Source organism: Neopsephotus bourkii, unplaced genomic scaffold (genome assembly GCF_033783945.1).
Source record: "Neopsephotus bourkii isolate Nb327-2 ecotype Australia unplaced genomic scaffold, CSIRO-AGI_Nbou_v1 NB_107, whole genome shotgun sequence".
Lineage (NCBI taxonomy): Eukaryota > Metazoa > Chordata > Aves > Psittaciformes > Psittacidae > Neopsephotus > Neopsephotus bourkii.
In genome coordinates this window covers 11,430,149-11,454,764 of record NW_026900624.1, presented here as the reverse complement: position 1 = coordinate 11,454,764, position 24,616 = coordinate 11,430,149, and the positions used below count along the sequence as shown (strand labels likewise).

Genomic DNA, 24,616 nt, shown 5'->3' with positions numbered 1-24,616 from the left:
CTCCTGTCCCTCTCTCCAGGGCAAGTGGTGTACAGTCACAAGAAAGGGGATCCTGGTGGAAATTTTGCCTTCACCTTTGATGTAATAGATGCAGACGGCAACAATCTGACAGACCAGGTCTTTTATATTAGTGTATTAGGTAAAGATCATGCTGAAGTCATGTGTTTTTTTTGCTGCAGAGCTCAGGCTTTCAAAGATTCCCATCCCACATGCACTGCAAGTTAAGATGTAATTCTTGAGGTTTTATTTGTTATTAATTCAAGTTTGGGGCATGGGGAGAGTTTTGCAGATGTAAAAATTAGTTCTTTGGCTTCTAACAGGCTCACTGAAAAAGGCAGAAAAATTCCCTTTAATATCTTCATACTGTCTGGACTGTCTTTAATGCATTACAGTGTTACTGTTCTGTTGATTAATGCCAAGGCCCAGAGTACCTGTTTTGGAATTAACCAGTCTGGGAGGTGTTTGTGTGTATGTTGGTTTTGCTTGAGCATTTTGAATTAACACCAAGAAAAAGTCTCCTAACTCAGTTTTGTATTTAACCTTTCAGAGGACAGATTTCCCCCCTCTATCATCGCTAACAAGGGGCTGGTCTTGGATGAGAACTCGGCTAAGATGATCACCACCCTCCAGCTCTCTGCCACTGACCAGGACAGTGAGCCAAGACAGCTCCAGTACAAGCTCACCAAGCAGCCTCAGCTGGGGCACCTGGAGCATGTGGCCTCCCCAGGTTAGGAAGGCAGTATTTTGCTAGCTATGTACTCTGAGCAGCAAAGCACTGGAGTTAGAGTCCTAAAGAGTCACTGAAGGAAAAATGTGCCTAGAGGCAGCAGCACAGAATTTATCTTTCCTGATAGAAATCAAATGGTCATTAGCCCGGAGTTGAAGAGTAGGGTGAGTGGAGGCAAGGCATCCCAATGATCATACGTGAAGGTTTATTCAACCCCTGGGCCAGTTTATGCCCAATACTAACCTTACCTGGGGGATTCCACAGATGAGTTCAGCTTGCTGTGGTGTGGATGTCCTCTTTCAGGACCTGTTGCTGCATCTGCATGACAAGCAAAACTTCAGCCTTTTCTGTGACCAAAGTACAATGCCCAAAAGAATTCATCCCCTATGTCCATGGTAATAGAGCTCATCTTGGAGAACAGACAACTCGCTTTCAGTCCCCTCTTGGCCAGTATGTCCCTTGATCTCCAAACACCAGCCTCTTTTCCCAGCTATGCTTTGGAAAGAGGAAGGGAACTAACCTCTGAGTTAAAAAGGAAACTACACAGTGGTGTGATGGATATGTGGCTAATGAGTTCTGGTAGTTCAGGGAGGGGGGGTTGATCAATCCTGAGAAACTCAGAAAGTAATTACTTACAAATGTGATCTGAATTTTAGAGTTGCCTTCTATGCCCACTGACAGTATGAGTGTCCTACCCCTCTCAGATGAATTAGTATGCATTTCTGTCATAAAATATGCTCTTCTAGTTTAGACTGTAATAATCTATTTCTTTTTAGAATTGGGTTTCTCATTAATGTGAGATTAAAGTAGAAATACCTGCTGTGTATTTTCAAGATGCAGGCAGTCCTTGTACAACTCAGTTTTAGTATGTGGTTTGCCTCATCTTCTCACAGTGTAAGATGTCCTCTGGCAAACATGTTTAAAGGGTAGGAATAATGAATGGAAATTATAATAAGTAATGCCCTGCTGAGAGAAAATTAAAAACTTGCAATATTTTTTGCTAAATTGCCAACTAAACAATGAATCTTGTACTTCAGAGACCTTAAGGAGCTGGAATAAGGATTTTATTCCTACTGTTATTTAAAATGTGATGATTCTGATTTCTGTGCTTTTTCATGTCGGTGATGGACTAAGAAAAATACAGTTACACACTGTGATAGGGTTGTTCTCGTGATTTAAATGACCTAAACCTAAGGAGAGAGTACTGGAGTGTTCAAAAGAGAACACAGACCTTTAAAGCTAATGAGGTCTGAGGAAACCTTGGCTAATCATCCAGTTTTGGCTCATTTATTTATATCAGATCCTGGTGCCTTTTGTAGCATGGCCAGTACTTGTCAGTAGCCATTCAACATCATAAATTAGTGAAAAACTTTTCGTCAGGGTTTTTATTGTTGTTGGTACAGCCTGAATTGGAGCAGAACAACCCAAGACTGAGTGCTTATGGCTAGATACGTCCAGCTCCCTGTATTTCCCCTTGCTTCCCTTTGTATTGCACATTTTCGCCTACTGTTCTTTTTCTAGGGACAAGGATTATTTCCTTCAGCCAGGCAGACTTGGCCTCTCGCAGCATCCGGTATGTCCACACAAGTGACACTGAAAAGCATACAGATGCATTCACGTTTTCTGTGTCTGATGGAACAAATGAGGTAAGTCCTGCGTGTTTCTTCACCTGAATAAGAGCAGGGTAGTGATTCTGTACAATGTGATGGGACTCAGTTTTCCTCTTGCATGCTTGAGAGAGACAGTTACGCATGACAACGGAAATGAAACAAGCCACACATAGGCTTGTCAGTCAGCAACATTGGGTGCTCTTACTTCTCCTGCTATGAGAGATCTCACAGGGAAGGAAGCAAGCCCTGTGAATGTAAGGGACATGTAGCCTCATGAGATTGGTTTACCAAGATTTCAGTGTCTGGTTTTCATCTGCTTACCAGCTGCTCCTGGAGCTCTGCTTTGATCCAGTGCAGTGATTTAGTGGGAGGGAATAGAAGAGGTCATGTTCATGTGATCTGACCTTAGAAGCTCATATTTACTTCCTAAACAAGGCTGGAACAAAGTGACCCAAACTTTGGATGACCATGGTCTCCTTAAAACATTACTGTTTTAATGGAGTTGCACTCTTGGTAGACTGAATTCATCAAGAGAAGCTTTTCCTCCTGTTCCAGGTGAGCCAGACATTTGACATCACCATAAACCCTGTGGATGACTCCTTACCCATAGTGCAAAGCCTTGGGATGACAGTTCAGGAAGGACTGAGAAAAACCATCACAGAGTTTGAGCTTAAAGCAACAGATGCTGACACAGAGGTAAGGCAGGACTCCCCCTTGCCTCCTCCCTCCCCTCTTCTGCTGCCCATCTGGGCTATCAGAAAAATGGGCTTGTGTTCAAAGAGAAAGATTCTAGGGAGTGTCATCTCTCCCTGTGATCATACCCTGTCTGATCGCAACATCAAACAAGCAGGTTGTAGGAGGTCTAGCTTGCATATAAATAGATAAATGAGTGTTTGGTGTTTAAGTAAAGCAAAGCCCTGGCTCAAGACATCTGGGATGTCTCTGGAACACATAAGCAGCAAACCTGCACAGGGGACATTTGGAAGTTGTGATCAGAGCTGATCCTTGCCCTGTTCTGCCTTCTCTGTGAACATTGTGGATTTGAACTGAGCTCATGCTTAGCCTTGACACCGAGTTTATGCCTAACACAGAGGAAAATGACATTTCCTTTTCCTCCTCCTGGATCTGGCCAGAGGCTAAATGGTCTATTGTTGGCTCTACCTCACTGCAGCTCCCTGCAGCAAGAGATCTCCTGGCTGCCTGTTATTGCTGGGAACCAAAGATCCTTCCCCAAAGGTTATCGCTGCTTCCATCCCTGACAGAAGTGACACGGGGCAAGTTGCTTAGAATGGCTGCAGCATGGGGGACTGCTTCTGTGTTCAAGGAGATGTCTCTTGGATGCGTAAGGATATGCGTGTTCTGGCCCTGGGGTCATATCATCAGCTTTGCCACTCTGTCTCCTTGTTGCAGGCTGAGTCAATTACATTCACAGTCGTGCAGTCTCCCCGGCATGGCCTCATCGAACGCACCAGCAATGGGCAGCATTATCACCAAGCCACCACCTTCACGATGGATGACATCTACCAGAATCGCATCAGCTACAGTCATGATGGTAGCAACTCTCTGAAGGATCGCTTCACTTTCACTGTGTCCGATGGGACCAATCCCTTTTTCATTATGGAGGATGGAGGGAGGCAGGTAAGGGGAGGAGAAGGGATGGGAGGAAGACCTTCTATAACTAGTAGAAAGCTACCTCCTCTCAGGGGAGACTTAGCTGCTGTCACTCCACTGAAAACGAGGGCTGAGTATTCTCAATTGTGTGATGCCATTTACTTCTTCCCTGGGGTACCAGCCTTTGTGTGTGCAAACTCACCCCAGGACCTTGATCCCAACAGAGCTAAAAGGAGCAAAGCTGGTAATATGGTGGTTGAGGCTCTGGCTCCCAAAGTAACAGCCATCTCTCTGAACTTTTGTCAGGTTGTGACAGCAGCACCACAGCGGTTCAAAGTGGATGTTCTGTCTGTGGATGATGGGACACCCAGGGTTGTCACCAACCTGGGTTTGCAGTGGCTGGAGTACATGGATGGCAAGGTAACTGCCTGTGTGGGGTCAACTTCAACTGTTTCTTGGGCTGTTTCAGGTGAAGAAGATTCCCAGGAGAACATCCTGATCCTTCAGCATTTTTATTTTTGTGCTAGGTAACATGTGTCCCTCTGTGCCCAGGAAGTGTCTTGGAAAAGTCAGAGGTGTGCAGGGATGCCTGCACTGCAGCTCCATCAGCTAAACCAGGCAGCATGGCTCCAATGGACTAAATTGCTTCTTGGACTATCTCCTTCCCTTTCATCAGCCAGACCATCAAGCCTGGCTCTTCTTGGCTCTTGCACGAGCTGTGCAGTGCAGTACAGGTCCTGCCCACTTTCCTGGGCAGACACATCCATCTCCTCTTGTCCCTTTTCCCCAGGGTATGTTTTCATCTTTGCTGATGGCAGAGAAGTCCTGATTATGTGACACAGCAGCCATGGTAGAGATACATGGCTTTCAAAGAGATACGGTATAGGGATTTCTTGCTGTGACATGCCATTGTTTTGCTGAAGTCCAAACAAAACCCCAGGAAATTCTCCCTTGTGCTTGTTTTTGAGGACCGAGCATTAACTGCAAAGAAATACTTCTGGTTTTCCCAGGAAAAATAGTTGCAAGATGCTGTAGTAAGAAATTGTATTAAGAAATGCCTATCAGCTTGAATTCCTGACTTCAGAAAAAGCACACCTACAGCCTCAGGCAGTTCAGATCTCTCGTTTCTCCTACAGTTAAAGGTGTTTTCTTTATAAAGAGAAAGCAAAATGTGGTGAAACTGAGGCACATCCATGTGAGGTCATTGGAAAGAGGCTCACTAAAGCAGCATGAGTTGTCCTGAGTGAATCCTTCAGCTTGAGGCTGTTTGTAAGTGCTTTTTTGTAAAGCCACACTTCCCCTGAGCATTGGCACAGTTTGTGGAGCAGTGGTTTCCAGGTGAGAGCAAAAGATTTGCCATAGCTTTTAGCCCCAGCTAGATAGGGCTGGGCAGCTGGTTCTGAATTTGCTTTTCTTGGAGCCACAGTGGTTTTTTATTAAACACACCAAATGTGAGGCAGAATTTGAGTCTTTCTTGTGCTGTCAAACACCTCGTGGGGCATCTGTCTGTTCAAGGCTTCTCTGTGCTTTTACATCCCTTAGCTTTTCCCTGTTGAAAGAGGTATGATTGGGCTTTTTGGATGAGCAGTCAGTAAGATTTGCACTGGTGGATCTCCTGAGTTTTACTCTCTTGTTTTGGCTTTAATCCAGGCAACCAATCTAATCACTAAGAAGGAATTACTGACAACAGATCCCGACACAGATGACAAACAGCTGATCTATGAGATAACAGCTGGTCCCAGAAATGGTCATGTGGAGAACAAGCTGAAGCCAGGGACAGCTGTGACCACCTTTACGCAGGGTATGGAGTTGGGCTGTGTATACTTTGCTTTTTTCCTTCAAATGCTTCAATTTGTCAAGATAGCTTGTGACTGGGGGGTGCAGGGAGAAGGTGGTAGGGGGCAAGACAAGGGGCAAATCTCAAAGGTGTGTCAAGAATAGGAATTGAACTTTGCTCTTTGTTCCAGGAATCCTGTCATTTCTTACAGATGCAATCTGTGTCCTGTAGCACCCCCATGTTTCTTACATTTCATCAAAGCTACTTTAAATTTACCTTATTTTTAAGTGTGAGCCATTATGGGTGAAGACTAGGCAAGGGAATGTCTTGTCACAGCTTGTAGGGAGGCTTCTACCACAGGTAGGACTAAGAAAGTTAGAAAAGGTCCTGCAGCATAAAGGACATTTGGAGAACCTGGTCCCCATGGCTGCATGGATGAATGTCTCCATACTGCTCATCTATAAACTGCTGCTGAATTTCTGGGTTGGCTTATTGGATGTCTCCTCCCACAGAGGAGGTGAACCAGGGCCTCATTCGGTACGTGATGCGTGAGGAGAAGATTCAGGAGACCATGGACAGCTTTCAGTTCCTAGTGAAGGACAGCAAACCCAATGTGGTCAGTGGCAACGTTTTCCATGTCCAGTGGTCTCTCCTCAGCTTTACGGACACCAGGTAAATGGTTTGGGGTTTACAGGACTCTTCAGACGGGTGCGACCTGATCTGAAGGGAGGCAGGCTGAGCTCTGTAATATGTGAGCCCCCTTCCAGTATGGAGGTGGGAACTCACGTGTTTTTCACAGTGTGTCAGAGGAGAAGTTCCTGCTGGGTGTTAAACCATAGAGCAGGGTCACTGAATAGCTGCTGTCTGCCCAAGTCCCTCATGATTAGTGCCCCTCAGATTTTTAATGGAGGCAACAGTCAGCCTGAGTCTGTGGTGCAGTATCAACATAAACACACAGGGGTTGCTCCCCAGCCTGTTGTTTTTATCTGCTTGATATTCTGGACTGCATCAAAAGGAGTGTGGCCAGCAGGTCGAGAGAAAGGATTCTCCCCTTCTACTCCACTTCAGTGACAGCCCTCATGCAGTCCTACGTCCAGCTCTGGGGTCTGCAGCATAAGAAGGATGTGAACCTTCTTGAGCAAGTCTAGAGGAGCCATGAAGATGATCAAAGGCTGGAGCAGCTCTGCTCTGGAGACAGGCTGAGAGAACTGGGCTGGTTCACCCTGGAGAGGAGAAGGCTCCAGGGACACCTTAGAGCAGTTCCAGTGCCTAAAGGGGCCAACAAGAAATCTGGAGAGGGGCTTTTGACAAGGGCAAGTAGGGATAGTACAAGGGGGAATGGTTTTAACCTGATAGGGGAGTCCTGTGAGGGTGGTGAGGCCGTGGCACAGGTTGCCCAGAGAAGCTGTGGCTGCTCCATCCCTGGCAGTGTTCAAGACCAGGTTGGACGGGCTTTGGGCAACCTCGTCCATTGGAAGGTGTCACTGCCCATGGCAGGGGTTTGGAACTAGATGAGCTTTAAGGTCCCTTCCGACCAAACCAGTCTGTGATTCAATGGTGTGTTTCCAGCTACAGTGTCAGAGAGAACGCAGGCTCTGTCAGCATCACTGTGAGGCGGGTTGGTAACCTCAACCAGTATGCGATTGTCTTGTGCCGCACGGAGCAGGGAACGGCCACATCCAGCTCCAGTTCACAGCTGGAAGAGCATGACTATGTGGAGTATGCGGGGCAGGTAGGTTGGGGACTCCAGGAAAGGGAAGGTCTGACCATGCATGCCGTTCAGCTTGGATGAAAGAACTGGTAAAAACATAAAGGAGACTGTATTTCCTTTCTAAAATGGGTGGTTTATTTGCTTTCTGAAGAGGTCTTTTTTCTTCAGTTTTTAGGTTGGCATATATGCTTTGCAGGAATGTTCTGACAGGCCACAAATGTTACAGGCTTGCCTAAGTAGGAATGTCATTCCTGATCATACAAAGGGCTATTTATGACTGAGATCAGAAGGGATAGGGGTCTACACACCGGATTTGCTGCTGTCTTTGATCTCCACTAGCTATTTATCCTTGTTTAATGTCAGTGTCTGATGCTGCTGGTGGCTCAGGCAATGGTGAGAGAGGAAGGACAGCAAGTTTCAGACTCCAGTCCAAAGACAACAGGCCACTTGCTGCCTTCCAGGTGCAGTTTGAGGAGCGGGAGGACACCAAGGCCTGCACCATCATCATTAATGATGACAACATCTTTGAGAACATGGAGAGCTTTGCTGTGGAGCTCAGCCTGCCAGCGTATGCTCTGCTGGGGAACATCACCCGGGCCACGGTCACTATCACAGATACAGAAGATGAGCCCACCCTGCAGTTTGACAGGAAAACATACCATGTCAGTGAGACCGATGGGTTTCTCTCTGCTCCTGTGGAAAGGAAAGGTGGGTCAAGCACGTGCAGACAGGCTGTGAAGTATATGTGGCTGCCTAGAGCTTGGACTTCAATTCTGTACTTTATAGGAGCAGTTCAGTGCCTGTCTCCTGCAGTCCCTTCTCACATGACTGGGATTTTACTGCAAAGCTGCTGAAGAGTCTTTGCAGTGTGTACCTTTGCCAGGCTCAGGAAAACAACTGTTTTCTGTTGGCAGGCAAATAACAGTGACCCCACAAACAAGAGGTCTTCCTTGGGGTTTGCTTGTTTATGATTTTGGGTTGATTCTTTGATATTTTGGAAGTACCTTTATGGTCAACTGAAATGACAAGCAATAACAGGGAACAGATTGTTTGGTTTTCTTTCCAAGTTCTGCTGTAAGGTTTACCAATGCAGTTCAAGCTCCTTACTTTTGGATTAATTTCTCCTCCCAGCATGAGCAGGAGAAAACCCTTATATTTATTTACTGCTTCTCTGATTCTTTAATAAGTAAGTGCCACCCCCAGTTCCTGATCATGGTAACCAGAGTGCAGATTTAGAGTATGCCTGGAAGTCAGACCTAAACCAGCTTTTGTGCCGGTTTAGGAGCTGGGATGGTGGTATTCTTAACTCCTCACCCTCTTATCTGAATGCTGCTTTACGTGAATGGTATGTCCACCAAATAGAGTAAAAGTATTTTCATAGAGTTAAGGTTTTTTTTCTGTTGTGTCTTAGGGGATACCAGCAGCACAGTGTCTGCTCTGTGCTACACCGTCCCCAGATCAGCCAAGGGGAGCAGCCTTCATATGCTGGAATCTGGCTCTGACTTCAAGTCCCGAGGGATGGCAGATGACAGCCGCATTGTTTTCGGTCCGGGTGTCACTGTCACGACATGTGACATCACGCTGATTGATGACAGTGAATATGAAGAAGAAGAGGAGTTTGAGATTGTGTTGGCTGAGCCCTCAGATAATGCACGTGTTGGCAGCCGGGCTTCAGCCACTGTCTTCATCAGTGGTCCCAATGATGCCTCCACAGTGTCCCTGGGGAATGCTACTTTCACCGTCAGCGAGGCTGCAGGTGAAGAGTGCTGCTAGACAGCTCCCTGGGTTGCTTACCATCAGAGCATGCTTTTGGGAAGAGTGATAGAAGGAGCAATTTAGGGCACAGCAGCAGAATTGTGAAAGATCTGCTGAAGGTTTCTGCTCTTCCCTCTGCACTTGTGGGGAGGGCTGGGGGTTGTTCTCTGCAATAGCCTGTGCTGGGTGCAGGAGCAGTGGCGAGGGGAGAAGGGCATGCTGAAGGGAAGGGAGTGGGTTTGTGGTATGTGCCTGCTTTCTCATCTTGGTTCTCTCTTGTGTGCAACTGGTGATGCAGGAAACATTGAGATTCCAGTCCTCCGACAGGGACCTGATCTCTCAAACCCTGTCTCAGTGTGGTGTGCCACTCGGGCGTCAGACCCTCCATCTGCCAGCCCAGGAATCGATTATGTCCCCAGCTCCAGGAAAATAGAGTTCAGGCCTGGCGAGACAGAAGAGGTGAGGAGTCAGAGCCACTCCTGATGAGTCTGCTCTGTCTGGTGACACTTCTCTCTTGTTTACGTCACTGCCATTTGCCTGTTTTGAAAATCCTCTCAGGGCCACTTGAGGATTGTTAATGAATCTGCTAGGCTCAGACTCACATCTAATCAGTGCTTCAGACAGAGAAGATACTGTCAGGCCAACTCTCCCAGGATGAAGATGGCTGCCTAATCTCCAAAATGATATGCCAGATTTATCTTGAACATTGTTTCCAGTGATAAATGAATTCAGGAAGGACCTGACATAATAACTTTATATTAGACAGCCAAATGTGAGTGCTGGGAAGGGTGAAAGTTTTGCATCTTTGCTTTCCTTCTAGTTCTGCACTCTGACAATCCTGGACGATGCACAGTACCCCGTGATAGAAGGGCTGGAGACATTCGTGGTTTATCTCAGCTCACCCCATGGAGCTGAGCTGACAAAGCCATTTCAAGCCATCGTGGCCATTAATGACATCTTCCAGGATGGTGAGTTATTCATGTCAGCTCTGTCTAGCCCATCCTAGCCTCTTCCTTCACAATTCCATGCAGCAGGAAGCTAGTCCAGGTTACGTTATTTATAGGCTAGAATAGCCTGTTTTCCTGGGATCCTCTTATTCCATGTGGCTGCTCTGGTTTCTTCCATGCTTCACTGCCCACAGGAGCTTGGAGTCTTCAGAAACGCAGAATGAATTTCCCTGTAGCATTCCCTCACTTTCAGCCTTGTGTTGCCTCCTCTGCTTAGAGCTCAGTCCTTGTTTCATGGTTTCTGTGAGCAAAAGTCCCCCTTGCTATGGGAGAAAGTCTCACTGCTTGTTTAGTTTTTCTTGTATTTCAGTGTCCCTCATGTTTGCCTGCCTAAGGAAAGCACACGCTGTATAATCTAACTTCGTAGCAGTCTGTAATCATTTCTGTCTTTGTATCTTTTGTTGAGGTCTGCCCTGTTGGCTGCAAGATACTTGTTTTGTGTCTGTCCACAAAGAGTAGGATAATGCTTTGAGACAGAGCATCCATTGCAGTACTGAGTTCCAGTATAATCCCTTCCTCACTCTGTGCAGCAGTTCTCCCAGTGTGTATGTGCCTTGATTAGCTCCTGTCTCTCTGTGGAGCTTCAATGCTGCTTGGCTCTTTTTATTACCTCCTGCAGTACCAAGCATGCAGTTCACCAAGGATACATACACAGTGAAGGAGAAGGAGGGTACTCTGCACATCCCCATCTTCCGCACCGGGGACCTGAGCTATGAGTCCTCCGTCAGGTGCTACACCCAGAGCCAGACAGCAGAGGTCATGGAGGACTTTGCAGAGAGGAAAAATGCAGAGGAGTCTCGCATCACTTTCTTGAAAGGGGAGAAGGTGAGTTGAACCTGGCTTACAGGGGGAATGAAGAACCATTGATGGGAGGGGTTCAGATCTCCTCTTAACTCTGCATTGTCAGAGGGAGCTCACAGAGGCTGTCCACACTGGTTTCATAGATGCTTAAAGTCACAAATACGACATAACTCTGAAGATGTTTGTTTCATGATAAAACTGGTTAAAATGTGAAATGCAAATAATCTGTGTCAGTAGGACTCCAGATTGTGTTAGCAGAGAGCTCTCAGTTTGTGGAGGTAGGTGTGGAGGTAGGTGTATTCCATGCTGTGTCTCATCGTGTAACAGTGTGGTTTGTCCACACTGAAGTGGCAACTTCCAGGATTGACAGTACTTGGGTATTAAACCCTAGATAGTTAAGTACAGTGTGGCCTTTAAGTGGCTTCATTGGATTTATGAATATTTGCTGTTTTCTCCTGCTTGCTTGGCTTTAGGTGAAGAACTGCAGTGTTTATATCAGTGATGACTCTGCCTTTGAGCCAGAAGAGCAGTTCCATGTCTACCTTGGTAGCCCACTTGGAAACCATTGGAGTGGAGCTAGGGTTGGGAAGATGGACATGGCAACTGTAACTGTCACCAATGACGAAGATGGTAAGCAAGGATGCTCAGCAAAGATGTAGCTGTTATGTAGGATGCAGTTCCATGGTAGTCAGCACAATCTCAACAGTTTGCAGTTTAGTTTAACACATGTGAATGCCTTCAGTCCCATGGCCACAGCTCTGTGTGCAGGTCACCAACATGGTGGCTTTGTGCACTGGTCTTAAGGGAAGGATAGAATAACTGTGGCTTGAACCCACCGTTTGCCCTGTTTCTTATTCCCATGCATTTTCACAGGCTGTTGCTGTGCTTCCCCTGGGAGATTTTGCCTTCCCTCCACAGTGTCACAGCCTGGAGAGATCTGCTGAGAAGAAGGGGAATGCCAGGTCCCTCTGGTGTGACTGCCAGTGGGGGCTGTAACACCATTGTGTGGCATGGATTTGAGGGTGTGTGGTTCAGTAGGAGGCAGGGGATGGGAGAATCATTTGCCATCTAATAGCTATGTTGGGTTTCACCCACTCCTTGCCCTAATTCACATCCAACCCTTACAGCTGCAGTATTGACCTCTGCTTTAAAGAGCCTGTTGATCTGAAGATAGATTATAGAATCACAGACTGGTTTGGGTTGGAAGGGACATTAAAGCTTATCTGGTTCCACCCCACCTGCCATGGACACCTTCCACTAGACCAGATTGCTCTGAGCTGCATCCAACCTGGCCTTGAACACTGCCAGGGTTGGGGCAGCCACAGCATCTCTGTGCAACCTCTGCCAGTGCCTCACCACCCTCACAGGGGAGAATTTCTTCCCAATGTCTAATCCAAATCTTCCCTCTTTCAGTTGATGTGTAGATAAGAGTCTAAAAGGGGCTGAGCTTAGCTCACTCCAGTTGCTGAATGCCTTTCATCAGGCATACAGTCAGCTGGTATGCAAACCACACAGGACTTTTTCTTCACTGCTGTTTCTGTAGCACCCACCATTGAGTTTGAAGAAGGTTCGTACCAAGTACGGGAGCCGCCTGGCCCGGAGGGTGTTGCTGTTTTAAACATCAAAGTGGTCCGGAGAGGGGATCAAAACAGAACCTCCAAAGTCCGCTGCAGCACCCGCGATGGCTCAGCTCAGGCTGGAGTGGATTACTATCCCAAGAGTCGAATGCTCAAATTCAGCCCAGGTAAAGGGTTCTTGGAGGGAAGATCAGAGGTGGTGGCAATGACCAGTGCCATTTTGTGTCTATCAGAAAGGAGCATTGAAGGGAAACATTCAGGAGATGTGGAAAAAGCCACTTCTTGCATGAGGTTTGCAACACAGCAGAGATCTAACTGCTCCCAGTGAACTGCATTAGCTGTAAGAAGGCATAATATACGCTTAGATTTCGGGGTTTACATTTGATTTGGGGTTTGATCTTAGGCTCATCACAGTCTCTGTGGGAAGAGACACCTATTCAGTGTGTTACAGGTGCAGTGCAAGACTTCCCCTTTCCTTGCATTAGACATGTCCTTTCCTCTCTCCCCTTCTGGGTGCCTGATCATTCTCAGTTCAAACACAGTGGTGTTCTAAACTTCAGGCCTCTCTGCCTGATGAGCAAAGCGCCAAGCAGCCCAAGCCATGAAAAGAAGGAGGGAATGAAAGCTTGTAGGTGATAAGCACTCTATTGAGACTTTCTGCACCCTAGAATTAATGTCACTTGAAAAAATGGGAAAGCCATCCCAAAGCTTGCCTTTTTTTCTCTTGCGTACATTTCATCCTTTTGCAAGGTTCCACTGGATGATAAGGATCTGGAGTTTGGTTTGTTTGGCGTTTTTGTTCCGGGTTTTTTTGTAATATATTTAAAATGTACTACATAGTATGTAGTACATAGACCACCTACTCTGTGGTCTTTTCTAAAGCATGAATCTTCTGGGCTGCAGCCTTACACTCTGCTGTGGCTATAATTTTGTTATGCAAAAATGCTGAACTGTTAAATGACAGATGATCAGAATAGATGAAGAAGCACTAGCATCTGGCTGCTGAGAGTAAAGTGGTCCTCAGAGAATGTAAGGCTTAGCAGAGAATTTTCAGGATCCAGTGCAATAGCTCAGACCATGCTGCTTGACTGAGAAGCCCTCACCAAACAGTTCTGCATACTGATGTGAGATACAGCAGAGATGCTTACAGCAGTGGTGGAAGTGTACTTTGGATCATAGATTTTTACTACAGACAGCTAACGCAAGACAGGCATTATTAATCCTTAGATGGCATCTGCTAGTAAATCTATCACCTCATCAATTGGCTCGGTTGTCATAGCTGGAGTTTTATATATGGAGTAGACTCCTGTGGGAACAGGGCTAAATTATTAGTAGCAATGAGTGGAAATAAAATTTATAATGCATATTTTATCATGAAGTTTCAGTGGTCGTAGCCTAGGCCAGCTGTGCAGCTTTTTTATGAGAACTTCAGAGCAATATCTGATGATGAATGGAATTCCCTCTGCTTCTCCGGCATTTCGTCTCACAGGTGTGAACCACATCATGTTTAAGGTGGAGATCATGTCCAATGAAGACCGGGAGTGGCATGAGTCCTTTTCTCTGGTGCTGGGTCCAGATGATCCAGTGGAAGCTGTTCTTGGAGATACCAGCACTGCAATAGTGACTATTTTGGACCAGGAGGCAGCAGGGAGCCTGATTCTACCAGCACCTCCTGTTGTAAGTTGCCTGTTGCAGTGGGTGTGATTTAGTGCCCTTCGAGTACAGACTGAAAACCCCAGTGGGGTGTCTGAAATGAAATTAAGAGCTGCAATGATGTGGCAGGGTTGGAGTGTGGGAAGGATGCCACTTCTGCCTCTCCCCTCAGCCTCAAGTGAATGCTGCTGTCTTGCATCTGTACAGGTCGTCACCCTGGCTGATTACGACCGGGTGGAAGAAGTGACCAAGGACGGTGCTAAGAAAACCCCTTCTCCAGGCTACCCGCTAATCTGTGTCACTCCTTGTGACCCTCACTTCCCCAAGTATGCCATCATGAGGGAACGCTGCAGTGAGGCTGGGATCAACCAGTCCTCAATACAGTTCAGCTGGGAAGTAGCAGCCCCCACGGATGGGAATGGAGCCAGGTCACCTTTTGAAACCATCACTGACAACACACCATTCACTAGCGTCAACCATAAGGTATGTGGGAGGTACTGACATGGCAAAGCTGCGAGAGCCCATGGCATCTTTTAGCTAGTTTGGTTACACAGTTCAAAATCTAAAATCTCCTTAGACTTGGCATAAGACATCTGCATGCTTCTTTAGGGATTATTTATTTTTATTCTTTAGAGATTATTATTTTTTTTTCTGCTTCAGAAAATTTAGCACTGTTCTTCACTGAGCTTGCTGAAAGAACCACTTCTGTTGACATGGGAGGTGGCTGTGAGCACTTGGACACTTCAGTAAATATCTGGTGGCAGGAGATGGATGGAGCCTGGCACATCTTAACAGCTCAGGCTCCTTCTTCCCCTTCCTTCACTATGTGGGCAGAGTTTGGAATTTGTAAAGCATCCAACATACTCAAGCATCTGCTGCAGCGTAGTAACAAGATGCATGCCCAAGTGGTCAAGTAGACATTGGCATGTATGTGCTCTTGAGTTGGAATGTACCTTGCCTTTGTGCTGCCTCAAATCACCAGGACAGAGTGATTTTGCTACACAATTGGTTATTGCAATACTGGTGTCCTTGACCCACAGGCATATTTCTCCCTTCTTGTTCCCTGCAGGTGCTGGACAGCATTTACTTCAGCCGCCGATTCCATGTGCGCTGTGTGGCCAAGGCTGTGGACAAGGCTGGCCATGTGGGGACCCCCCTGAGAAGCAGTGTGGTGACCATAGGCACAGACAGTGCCATTTGTCACACTCCTGTGGTTGCAGGGACAGCTCGTGGCTTCCAGGCACAGTCATTCATTGCCACGCTGAAGTACTTGGACGTCAAGCACAAGGAGCATCCAAATAGGTATGAGCCTGGGGAAGGGGAGAGCTTGGGTCAAGAGGAGGACGTGTGTCTGAAACCACATCTCTCTATGCAGTGTGCCCACTTGAACAGCTCAGGTGCTCAGGGTAGTGCTCCTGCTTTCTTCCTCAAACCCTACTCTGCTGAGAGAGTGCCCTTCAGGAATTTGGAGTTGGTGGGACAACTTAAGGAGCAGATGTATATAGTTGGGGAAATCTAGCTGAAGCTAAATATCAGGCTACTGCTATCAGGCTCACCCTGTCTGTGCTGTTCTGCTGCTTTTTTCAGCTGTCTCATCCACTATTTGTTCCAGAATCCACATCTCGGTGCAGATCCCCCATCAGGATGGCATGCTGCCCCTCATCTCCACTCTGCCACTCCACAATCTGCATTTCCTTCTCTCCGAGTCTATCTACAGGCACCAGCATGTCTGCTCAAATCTGGTCACCGTCAGAGACCTCAGAGGCATCTCAGGTAGTCCTTAAAGCTAGCCTTTGCTTTCTGAAGTTGGTAGTTACAAAGAAACCAGTAAAGAAATGTAGATACGGTTTTGTCTTCCCCTGGGCTCTCTTGACATAAGTAATCTTCCTGAACTAACAGCAGGGAACAGAGTTGCCCCACTGAAAATGAGATATGATGTCTGGAATGTTTAAAAGATAATGTGGTTAAGCTGCACTGGCTTTAGGTTCACACTGTGCTGGTGATTTTCTGCTTTTCAAAACCATCTTGTGATATCTATGCACTTGGAGAGATCCACAAGAAGTAGATCACTGTGTATGTGTCACTGAGGTCTCCACAGGGCAATAAGAAACAGCAACATCAAATTCACTCCTGAAGTAAATGACAGAAATGAAGAAAAAAAAGGCAGTTAGTGTCTCTGACACTCAGGGCAATGTGGTCCATGGTGGGCAGGGGGTTGTTGTCCTTCATTCTTACCAGTTCATACTCAGTTGAATTGTGTTCTGCATTTCTTAAGGTTTAACTTCAGCCTTTAATTAATAGGTTCTTAAGTTCACGTTTTAGGATTCTTGTCCCATTCCTATAACGTTTTCTCCTGTGAAGACCTGTGTATATTTAGTCCGACCTCTAGGATTGTGAAGAAAGACAAGCCCGTTAAATCCCTAATACAATAAAAGTCAGTGATGTGATTTGAGAATGAAAATGGGCCTCAGCCTCTTTGAAGTCTGAAGTGATCAGTGTCCCAATGTCTGTTAATCCCAGAGGCAGGGTTTCTGGATGAAGTGACCTATGACAGCATTGTTCTTGGGCCTGGCTATGACCGCCCTTACCAGTTTGACCCCACGGTGAGAGAGTCAAAGACCATCCAGCTCTATAAGCACCTCAATCTCAAGAGCTGCATCTGGACTTTTGATGCTTATTACGACATGACTGAATTAATTGACGTCTGTGGAGGCTCTGTCACTGCTGACTTCCAGGTAAGATGCCCTATCCAAACTCTTCCACATAATCCACATCCTGCTCGATTTTTAGGCAAAGCGCCATTTAGTGTTCTTGTGTATTTGCTGCTCTGTAGAACTAGAGCATGGCTTTTTCCCCCTTTTCTCTAGAAAAGAATGGTGCTTTGTGAAATGCACTTAAAGTCATTTACTTTTGTTGGGGTAACGTATGTTCTATTCCTTTAATCTTCAGAGCACCAGTAAAATATGTTTTTTTCAGTAGAAGGATGTACGATGTACTGGAAATACAAAACATTCTCAGCTGTGCTCTACTCTGTTACAATTTGGGCTATATTCTTAGCCAAAAGATCAAAGAAACAGAGCAGAGGCACATCAGTTCATACTCTGCAGTGGGGCAAAGTCATGGGAATTTTAAAGTAATTTCTTAATTAACTGGCTGGTGTATGAAAAGCCTAAAATGTTCCTCTATAAAACAGTGGCTTTCGCTACTAGAAGTATCTCACTGCCCTCTCATGGATGGATTATACATGTACATCCCACTCTACTGAATCTTCAGTTCTTGTATTAAATTCCCAGTCAGAATGTTAGGGCCAGCAGCATCTCTTCTAACTCCTGGTGGTCTGGAGTACTTTGTTAACTCTCCTTTTATGCCTCCAATGATTTGCACAAATCCAAAGAAACTATTTGACCTGAACAGCTGCAGAATTTAGTACGTGGAGACTGGCACTAACCCATCTGGAAGTCTCTCTGAGCAATCTCAGGGGCTTGCAGAATACGGCTGTGTGCCCTGCAGATAATAAATGGTGTATACATACAGCTGTAGAGCTCTGGTATTTCAGATACTCACAGGGCTAGTCTTGAGCAAGAAGAATTGCATATTTTTAATTCACAGAATTGGAAACCAGGGACATTTTGAGATGAGGCTGTGACCACAGCTCTTTTTATATACCACCACACCAGTGTGCTTTATCAGTTGCCCTTATTTAAAATGCAAGTTTGTCTAAAATACGTACATGTAAAGGTAAAGAAAGGTCAGTCATCTCTGACTTACTTTTAGGAGTTCTGTAGCATGTGAGGTACACTCTGTGCTTGCATACTTTTCCCTGAAGTTCATTATTATTTTTCAAATGGCAGCCCAGCAATAACTTTTGGCCAGATCTGATAATTGATTGCTAGTAATGCTCAATCTTCATGGAGCAATGACATTATATTGCTTTAGAAATATTTCATCCCCACATTATCCTCCCTGTGTTGAGGCCATCCATGGTCCAGAACTATTAGAGTCGTTCTATTGCAGACACTCTGGCTTTTTTCCCCCATTTGCAGCATAGAATGTGAATGCAGTGGGTACTGTCTGGGTCAATGTTTCTTCTGTGAAAGGTACATAACCACCCTTTTTGTGGTTTTATTGACAGGTACGAGACTCTGCTCAGTCGTTCTTAACAGTCCATGTCCCACTCTATGTATCCTATATTTATGTGACAGCGCCAAGAGGTTGGGCTTCTCTCGAGCATCACACAGAGATGGAGTTCTCCTTTTTCTACGATACTGTTCTTTGGAGGACAGGTATGTCCACAATGTGTGAAGGGGTACAGGAGAATTGGTTTGTTCTTGAGCTGGTTTTTTTGCCCCCTTTTTCTTAGTTTCTGTACTGCCACCACGGTCCTGAGCATAGGTAGCACTTGCTGAAGTAGAGTGAAAAGTGCTGCAAGAGAAGAGTTCTCTCTTCATCCAAGCCTCCACAGCCAGGCAGAGGTTGCTCCCTGTGAGATACTTGGAGTGATTCTTATGTGGGAGCTGAAGTCATATTCGTCAACCTTGTAGTTCTCACAGATGGACTTCTCCCATAGTATCCCCTTGTTTGTTAAATCAGCAGTATCCCCAGCAGCGAGCCCTCATTCCAGTCCTCTTCTGGTGGTTACATCCATTCATGGTTTATCCTGTGCCTGTGAGTCTTCTACTTTCAAGATTGTTAATCTTTCCCACAATATTTGGAGCCTGTGTGTGCTGTGAACCTGTGCCTTCAGCCTTGAGCAGTATTGTGACAGTGGATTGGATTATATTCTGCCAGCAGTGTCACTTCAGTATTTAGAGGAGGCACTTGCAGAGTTCAGTTCATGGAGGGCTACCTGGGAGTTGAGGCCAGGAGAACCCAGGAGTTGAGACCAAGAGTACCCAGAAACAGTTATCTATAACTTAGTATGTACAATAAGTTACATTCACAAGCTAATCATGATGGGGAACTCAGTATACTTACTTCCTTCATGCTTGAGTGAGGCTGGAGGATGATCTAATTGAAACCATACCTTTTGGAGCGCTCTCAAATGCTTCTGGAGTTAGGTGGGGCTGACAGAACCCACCTGAGGACTGACTGTGCTGTGTGGTCTCCCTGGTGACTTTGTTCTTGCTGCACCATGCAGGCATTCAGACAGACAGCGTTCTCTCAGCCCGGTTGCAGATAATCAGGATCTACATCCGGGAGGATGGCCGGCTGGTTATCGAGTTCAAAACACAGGCCAAGTTCAGAGGTGAGAGTATTAGTCCTGATAGAGGAAGAAATCACCATACAAATACAGATCTGTTCTGAAAACAGGTTGTAAAACCAGTCCCTCTTCCCACGAGTTCCTCCCTGTGCCAGGGTGTGCCGCGAGGGCTCTCCCCATATTCTGCCTTATCTGTCACCACCATATCCTCACCCCAGGGCTCTTTGTCATGGAGCACCACAGCCTGCCAGATGTCAAATCTTCCTTAATGACTCCAGACCACCTGGGAGGGATCGAGTTTGACCTGCAGCTGCTGTGGAGTGCTCAGACTTTCGACTCTCCCTACCAGCTCTGGAGAGCAACCAGCTCTTATAACAGGTGAGAGTTGTGGGTTCCATGCACCACATGGTTCCAAGCACCACCTTGCAGCTTCCCACAGAACAGTGTTCTTAAGCAGTCAACATGCATGCAGTTAACAGCAGCAGTGGAGCAGCTTCAAACAGGCCAGAATAAGCAATCCCTGTTGTGTGGTCAGGAGACAGCCTCACTCAAGAGCTGAGCTCCAGCATGCAGGGTGCTGCTGTCTGGGCTGGAAATGCTCTTCTGCTCATTTTAGAAGGAAAACTCAGTTAAATCTCCGTGCAAATCCATTCTTCTAGCCCACCTGGCCTTGAACACTGCCAGGTGTGGGACAGCCATGGCTTCTCTGAGCAACCTGTGCCATGAGGTCTCACCACCCTCACAGCGAAGAACTTCTTCCTAATGTCTAATCTAAACCCTTGCTCTTGTCGGTTTAAAGCCATTCCCCCTTGTCCTGTCACTACCTGCCTTTGTCAAAAGCTCCTCTCCAGTCTGTGACTATTTATTTTTACAGCCTGTGCTCCTTGCACAGGGCATCAAAGTAAACACCACAGGTCAGATTTGTCCTCCTGCAACTGCTGGAGTAGATTAACATTCTGGGGTGAGGGAGAAGTCCTGCTATGAACTTTGTCATGCCTGCTTATGCTTGTTAGAAAAAGATGGATGTTGGGCAAACACATCAGCTGGGTGAACAGTCTGGAATACAATTTGGTGACCACAATATCTCCTGTCTGTTCCCAGGAAGGACTACTCTGGAGAGTACACAATCTTCTTAATCCCCTGCACTGTGCAGCCCACGCAGCCATGGATAGAGCCTGGAGACAAGCCCCTGCCCTGTACAGCTCACGCTCCTGAGCGGTAAGGAGTACCCACCATCACCCACTGGGACAGTTTCAGCCCATTGGGGTTGTTTGGGTCATCACAGCAGGTGTGTGGCACCCTGCAACAGCAGCAGGAAGGGAACAGGGGAGGGGTGGAAGCTCCGCTTTGGCTCAGGAGTCCCCCTGCAACTGAGACCATCACTCAAGGCAATGAAAGATTGCACTATCACAGAGGTTTTCAGCCTCCAAACCTATGTAGCCTTTGGTTGCCCTCACAAAGAAAGCAAATCCAGACGTGCTGGGAGAAGGCTTCAGCTGGCCATGCAGAGCACCATTGCTGCTGCTGTTACCACCCTTGTACAGCTGCTAGACTACACATAGTAAAGCAGGAGAGAAGAAAGGAAGCTGACTGTAGGTCACCAGCATGACCTTCAGATGTATTTATACTAAACCTCTCTTTTTTCTCTTCCTGTCTCAATTTTAGATTTTTGATCCCAATTGCCTTTCAGCAGACAAACCGCCCAGTCCCCGTTGTCTACTCCCTGAACACAGAATTCCAACTTTATAATAATGAGAAGGTGTTTCTGATGGACCCCACCAAATTTGAAATGTCTCTGGCAGAAATGGATTACAAAGGAGCTTTTTCAAAAGGTAAGATTTGTTATCTCTTTCCTGTTCTGCTTGTATTTGATGATAGTATCATGAGATGATTTGGGTTGGAAGGAACCTTAAAGCTCATCCAGTTCCAACCCCCCTGCCACAGGCAGGGACACCTTCCACTAGAGCAGGTTGCTCCAAGCCCCATACAGCCCAGCCTTGAATACTGCCAGGGATGGGGCAGCCACAGCCTCTCTGGGGCAACCTGTTTCAGTGTCTCACCACCCTCACAGGGAAGAACTTCTTCCTAATGTCTAATCTGAGTCTGCCCTGTTAGTTTAAAACCATTCCCCCCTTGTCCTGTCACTACGTGCCCTTGTAAAATGTTTCTGATTTCAAAATTTCTGTTCCTTTGAAGAGAGATTTGGCTTTACCTCCTTTGCAGCAACAAATGGTATTTTGAGCATGTTACAGCCCTGTAGTGGCATGACACATGCGCTGTGGTGTGGTGTTTTGCCGTCTGTGTACCTCAGTCTAAACCCTTCAAAACCCAGAGCCATCTGTCTTCTGGTGCAGTTGGCTCTAACAGTGGTTCTCCTGTTGAGTCAGAGAATTCAACCTGACCTTGTCTTCTCCCAACCTCCTCAGGGCAAATCCTGTATGGCCGCGTGCTCTGGCATCCTGAGCAAAACCTGAATGCCGCTTACAAACTGCAGTTGGAAAAGGTCTACCTGTGTACTGGCAAGGATGGCTATGTGCCTTTCTTCGACCCAACGGGCACTGTCTACAACGAGGGGCCCCAGTATGGCTGTATTCAACCCAACAAGCACCTCAAACACCGATTTCTCCTCTTGGTAAGTTTCTTCATGCTTTGGTGAGCATTGTGTGTGATGTGTCTGGTCTCCGAGCTTCTCACTGCCCTAATGGAGCTAGGGACTAAATTTCCTTCCTACTTATGTGGAGGACAAATGTCCTGTCCTTCTCTGTTTATAATGTGGCTTGGAATTGGCAGACTGGCAGCATATAAACGGATATTTATTTACCAATTACACAGGAATTGCATAAATCTATGATTAGCTTCCCAGGTGCATTCATCTCTCACTACGTGCTCCGTAATTAACATTTGCCAACGTACTCACTGGACAAGGGTGATGTCAATGGTGTGAGTGAGCTTGGCATGCATACATGAGCAGGCTGCTCAAACTCTTCTCTCCATCTCCAGCTCTACAAACTTAGGCTTTGACATGGATCAGTGGTAAAACAGTAGGAAGCCTCTACAAATTGTTAAGTATTTTCTGCACATTAAGTATGCCTTTACAGAAATGTGTGTGCCTGTGTGTAGGTTTGGAGACTGGGCACTTGGAACTGATTCCTACAGCACTACACAGGTGTTATTCAGTGCTAGTGGCCTCCCTTGCATAAGAAAGACAACAGTGTTCTCTTCCTGATGCCTCTCTTAATTTCAGGACCGAAATCAACCAGAAGTGACAGACAAGTATTTTCATGATGTGCCTTTTGATGCCCACTTTGTTTCGGAACTGTCTGAGTTTCACTCAATAAGTAGCATGCCTGGAGTTGATGGATTTACTCTCAAGGTGGATGCTCTGTACAAGGTATGTACCAAATGATAGCAGCCGCCCAAAACTAACTTTTCCCAGATACTTTGTGAGTTGTAGTCCCTGGTATCTGGGCCTGAGTTACCAGTTTGTAACTCGGTGACCTGTTTGCTGAAGGGCCTTCTTGGAATTGCTAGGATTGGACTAGAAATTAACAGTAGGGCAGTGAAGATGCAAATTCCAGCACTGAAAATTGAGATAAGGAATTTATTGTGATGATTTTTTTTTTTCCAAAGCACTCAGGAAAGAAGCTTTTAAAAAAGATATTAATCATAGAATCATAGAATAGTTTGGGTTGGAAAGGACCTTAAGATCATCTTGTTCCAACCCCCTGCCATGGGCAGGGACGCCTTCCACTAGACCAGGTTGCTTAAGGTCCCATCCAACCTGGCCTTGAACACTGCCAGGCATGGTGTTTGTGAATTATTGCCATTGTCAGAGACAAGACTACCACCTCACTCGGTGATAAACATTATGGCAGGCGCTCAGAAAACCATGCTGAGCTGTCACGGAACAGGATGCAAGATGCAGCCAGCTGTGCCTTTACTTAAAATCACCTGATCCAAAAGCTATAAAGTGCCATGTGTGCATATGTCTTCTCTTTCTTCAAGGTGGAAGCTGGACACCAGTGGTACCTTCAGGTCATCTACGTGATTGGCCCGGAGAGCATGGCGGGGCCTCGTGTCCAGCGCTCCCTCGCTCACCACTGGAGACCACGAGGCCGCAGGGACCTGGTTGGTGCTGATGGGAGGCCAACATTGGACGACTCCTTGATCTACGACAATGAAGGAGACCAGATCAAGAACGGCACCAACATGAAGTCACTGATTTTGGAGAGGGAGGAAGCTGCCATTGCAGCCTCCTTCTCCCAAACAGGCGCTTCCCTGGGGAGCGCATTTGCCGCTGTTGCCCTGTTGCTGCTGCTTCTGCTGGCTGGGCTTTGCATTCTCACTGGGAAACGGCGGAAGCTACGGCAGAAGCGGGAAGCAGCCCCAAAGGAGCATCCACTGAACACCAAGGTGGAGCTGCCCCGGGGAGCAGAGAGGTCAGCGGACAGCCGGTACTGCACCGTGCGGAATGTTAATGTGTGGAGGGAGAGCGGCAGGAAGGTGAAGCAGGTGAACTTGGAAGTCAAAGTCCACAGCAATTTGCATGACGGAACAGAGGTTTAGTGGAGCACATGCTTTGGTTTGGTGAAGGCCTTTTATAAATATTAAAAAAACCTCACAAAAATAATCCAAAAAGGAAAAACTAAGAGAAGTTCTGATGGGTTTGTGTACTCCGGTGAGGAGGAGGAGGAGCAGCTTTGGCTCATCTCTGCTCCGCCCCCCCTCCCCCCTGCCCCTATCACCGGGACTAAAGGCTGTACGTGGACCTGATGCGGAGGGTGACCAAGATGCCACTTCCCTGCGCTTCCCCCATTTCAGCTCCCTGTTCCCGGTGGGCAGGCAGCAGGTGCTTGCGCCTTGGGGATGTAGTGCCACCCCTCAGCCATCGGGTGGCGCTGCGCTCAGCAGTGGCGCTCCGCGTCCGCCAGAGGGCGCCAGGCAGGGGGTCATCATTAAGTCATCACCTAAAGTGACGTCATACCTTAATGTCGTATGAAAGGTAAATAACGCTATTTACAGGAATCGACTAAGGAGTTAAATGCTCAAAGCCCCTCTAGCCACAGAGCGGACAGAAGAACTCAAAGGCAGGGGAAGAAGCCTGCCCCGAGATCACATGTAACTCCCACACCTTGAACTCTAAAATCAATATTTGGTGCTGGAATTAAACTGGGAATGTTTATCTGA

The 24,616-nt window shown here is 46.7% G+C and overlaps 1 protein-coding gene across 1 annotated transcript in view; it reads left to right on the top strand.

Annotated features, from left to right (window-relative positions):
- FRAS1 (Fraser extracellular matrix complex subunit 1) overlaps positions 1-24,141 on the top strand; it is a 158,060-nt gene extending 133,919 nt beyond the window's left edge. Inside the window, exons 45-73 of the mRNA XM_061356486.1 lie at positions 20-139; positions 548-727; positions 2,249-2,373; positions 2,893-3,033; positions 3,748-3,975; positions 4,255-4,368; positions 5,599-5,749; positions 6,238-6,397; positions 7,295-7,457; positions 7,898-8,144; positions 8,848-9,192; positions 9,490-9,650; positions 10,012-10,159; positions 10,818-11,023; positions 11,473-11,629; positions 12,543-12,743; positions 14,066-14,253; positions 14,437-14,712; positions 15,299-15,531; positions 15,842-16,002; positions 16,750-16,964; positions 18,362-18,512; positions 19,367-19,474; positions 19,648-19,807; positions 20,531-20,647; positions 21,095-21,261; positions 21,856-22,061; positions 22,674-22,820; positions 23,435-24,141. Of these exons, the coding sequence (XP_061212470.1) occupies positions 20-139; positions 548-727; positions 2,249-2,373; positions 2,893-3,033; positions 3,748-3,975; positions 4,255-4,368; positions 5,599-5,749; positions 6,238-6,397; positions 7,295-7,457; positions 7,898-8,144; positions 8,848-9,192; positions 9,490-9,650; positions 10,012-10,159; positions 10,818-11,023; positions 11,473-11,629; positions 12,543-12,743; positions 14,066-14,253; positions 14,437-14,712; positions 15,299-15,531; positions 15,842-16,002; positions 16,750-16,964; positions 18,362-18,512; positions 19,367-19,474; positions 19,648-19,807; positions 20,531-20,647; positions 21,095-21,261; positions 21,856-22,061; positions 22,674-22,820; positions 23,435-23,995 (5,537 nt within the window). The 3' untranslated portion in view covers positions 23,996-24,141. The remainder of the gene's footprint in view (positions 1-19; positions 140-547; positions 728-2,248; positions 2,374-2,892; positions 3,034-3,747; positions 3,976-4,254; positions 4,369-5,598; positions 5,750-6,237; positions 6,398-7,294; positions 7,458-7,897; positions 8,145-8,847; positions 9,193-9,489; positions 9,651-10,011; positions 10,160-10,817; positions 11,024-11,472; positions 11,630-12,542; positions 12,744-14,065; positions 14,254-14,436; positions 14,713-15,298; positions 15,532-15,841; positions 16,003-16,749; positions 16,965-18,361; positions 18,513-19,366; positions 19,475-19,647; positions 19,808-20,530; positions 20,648-21,094; positions 21,262-21,855; positions 22,062-22,673; positions 22,821-23,434) is intronic.
- Positions 24,142-24,616: the final 475 nt, after the last annotated feature.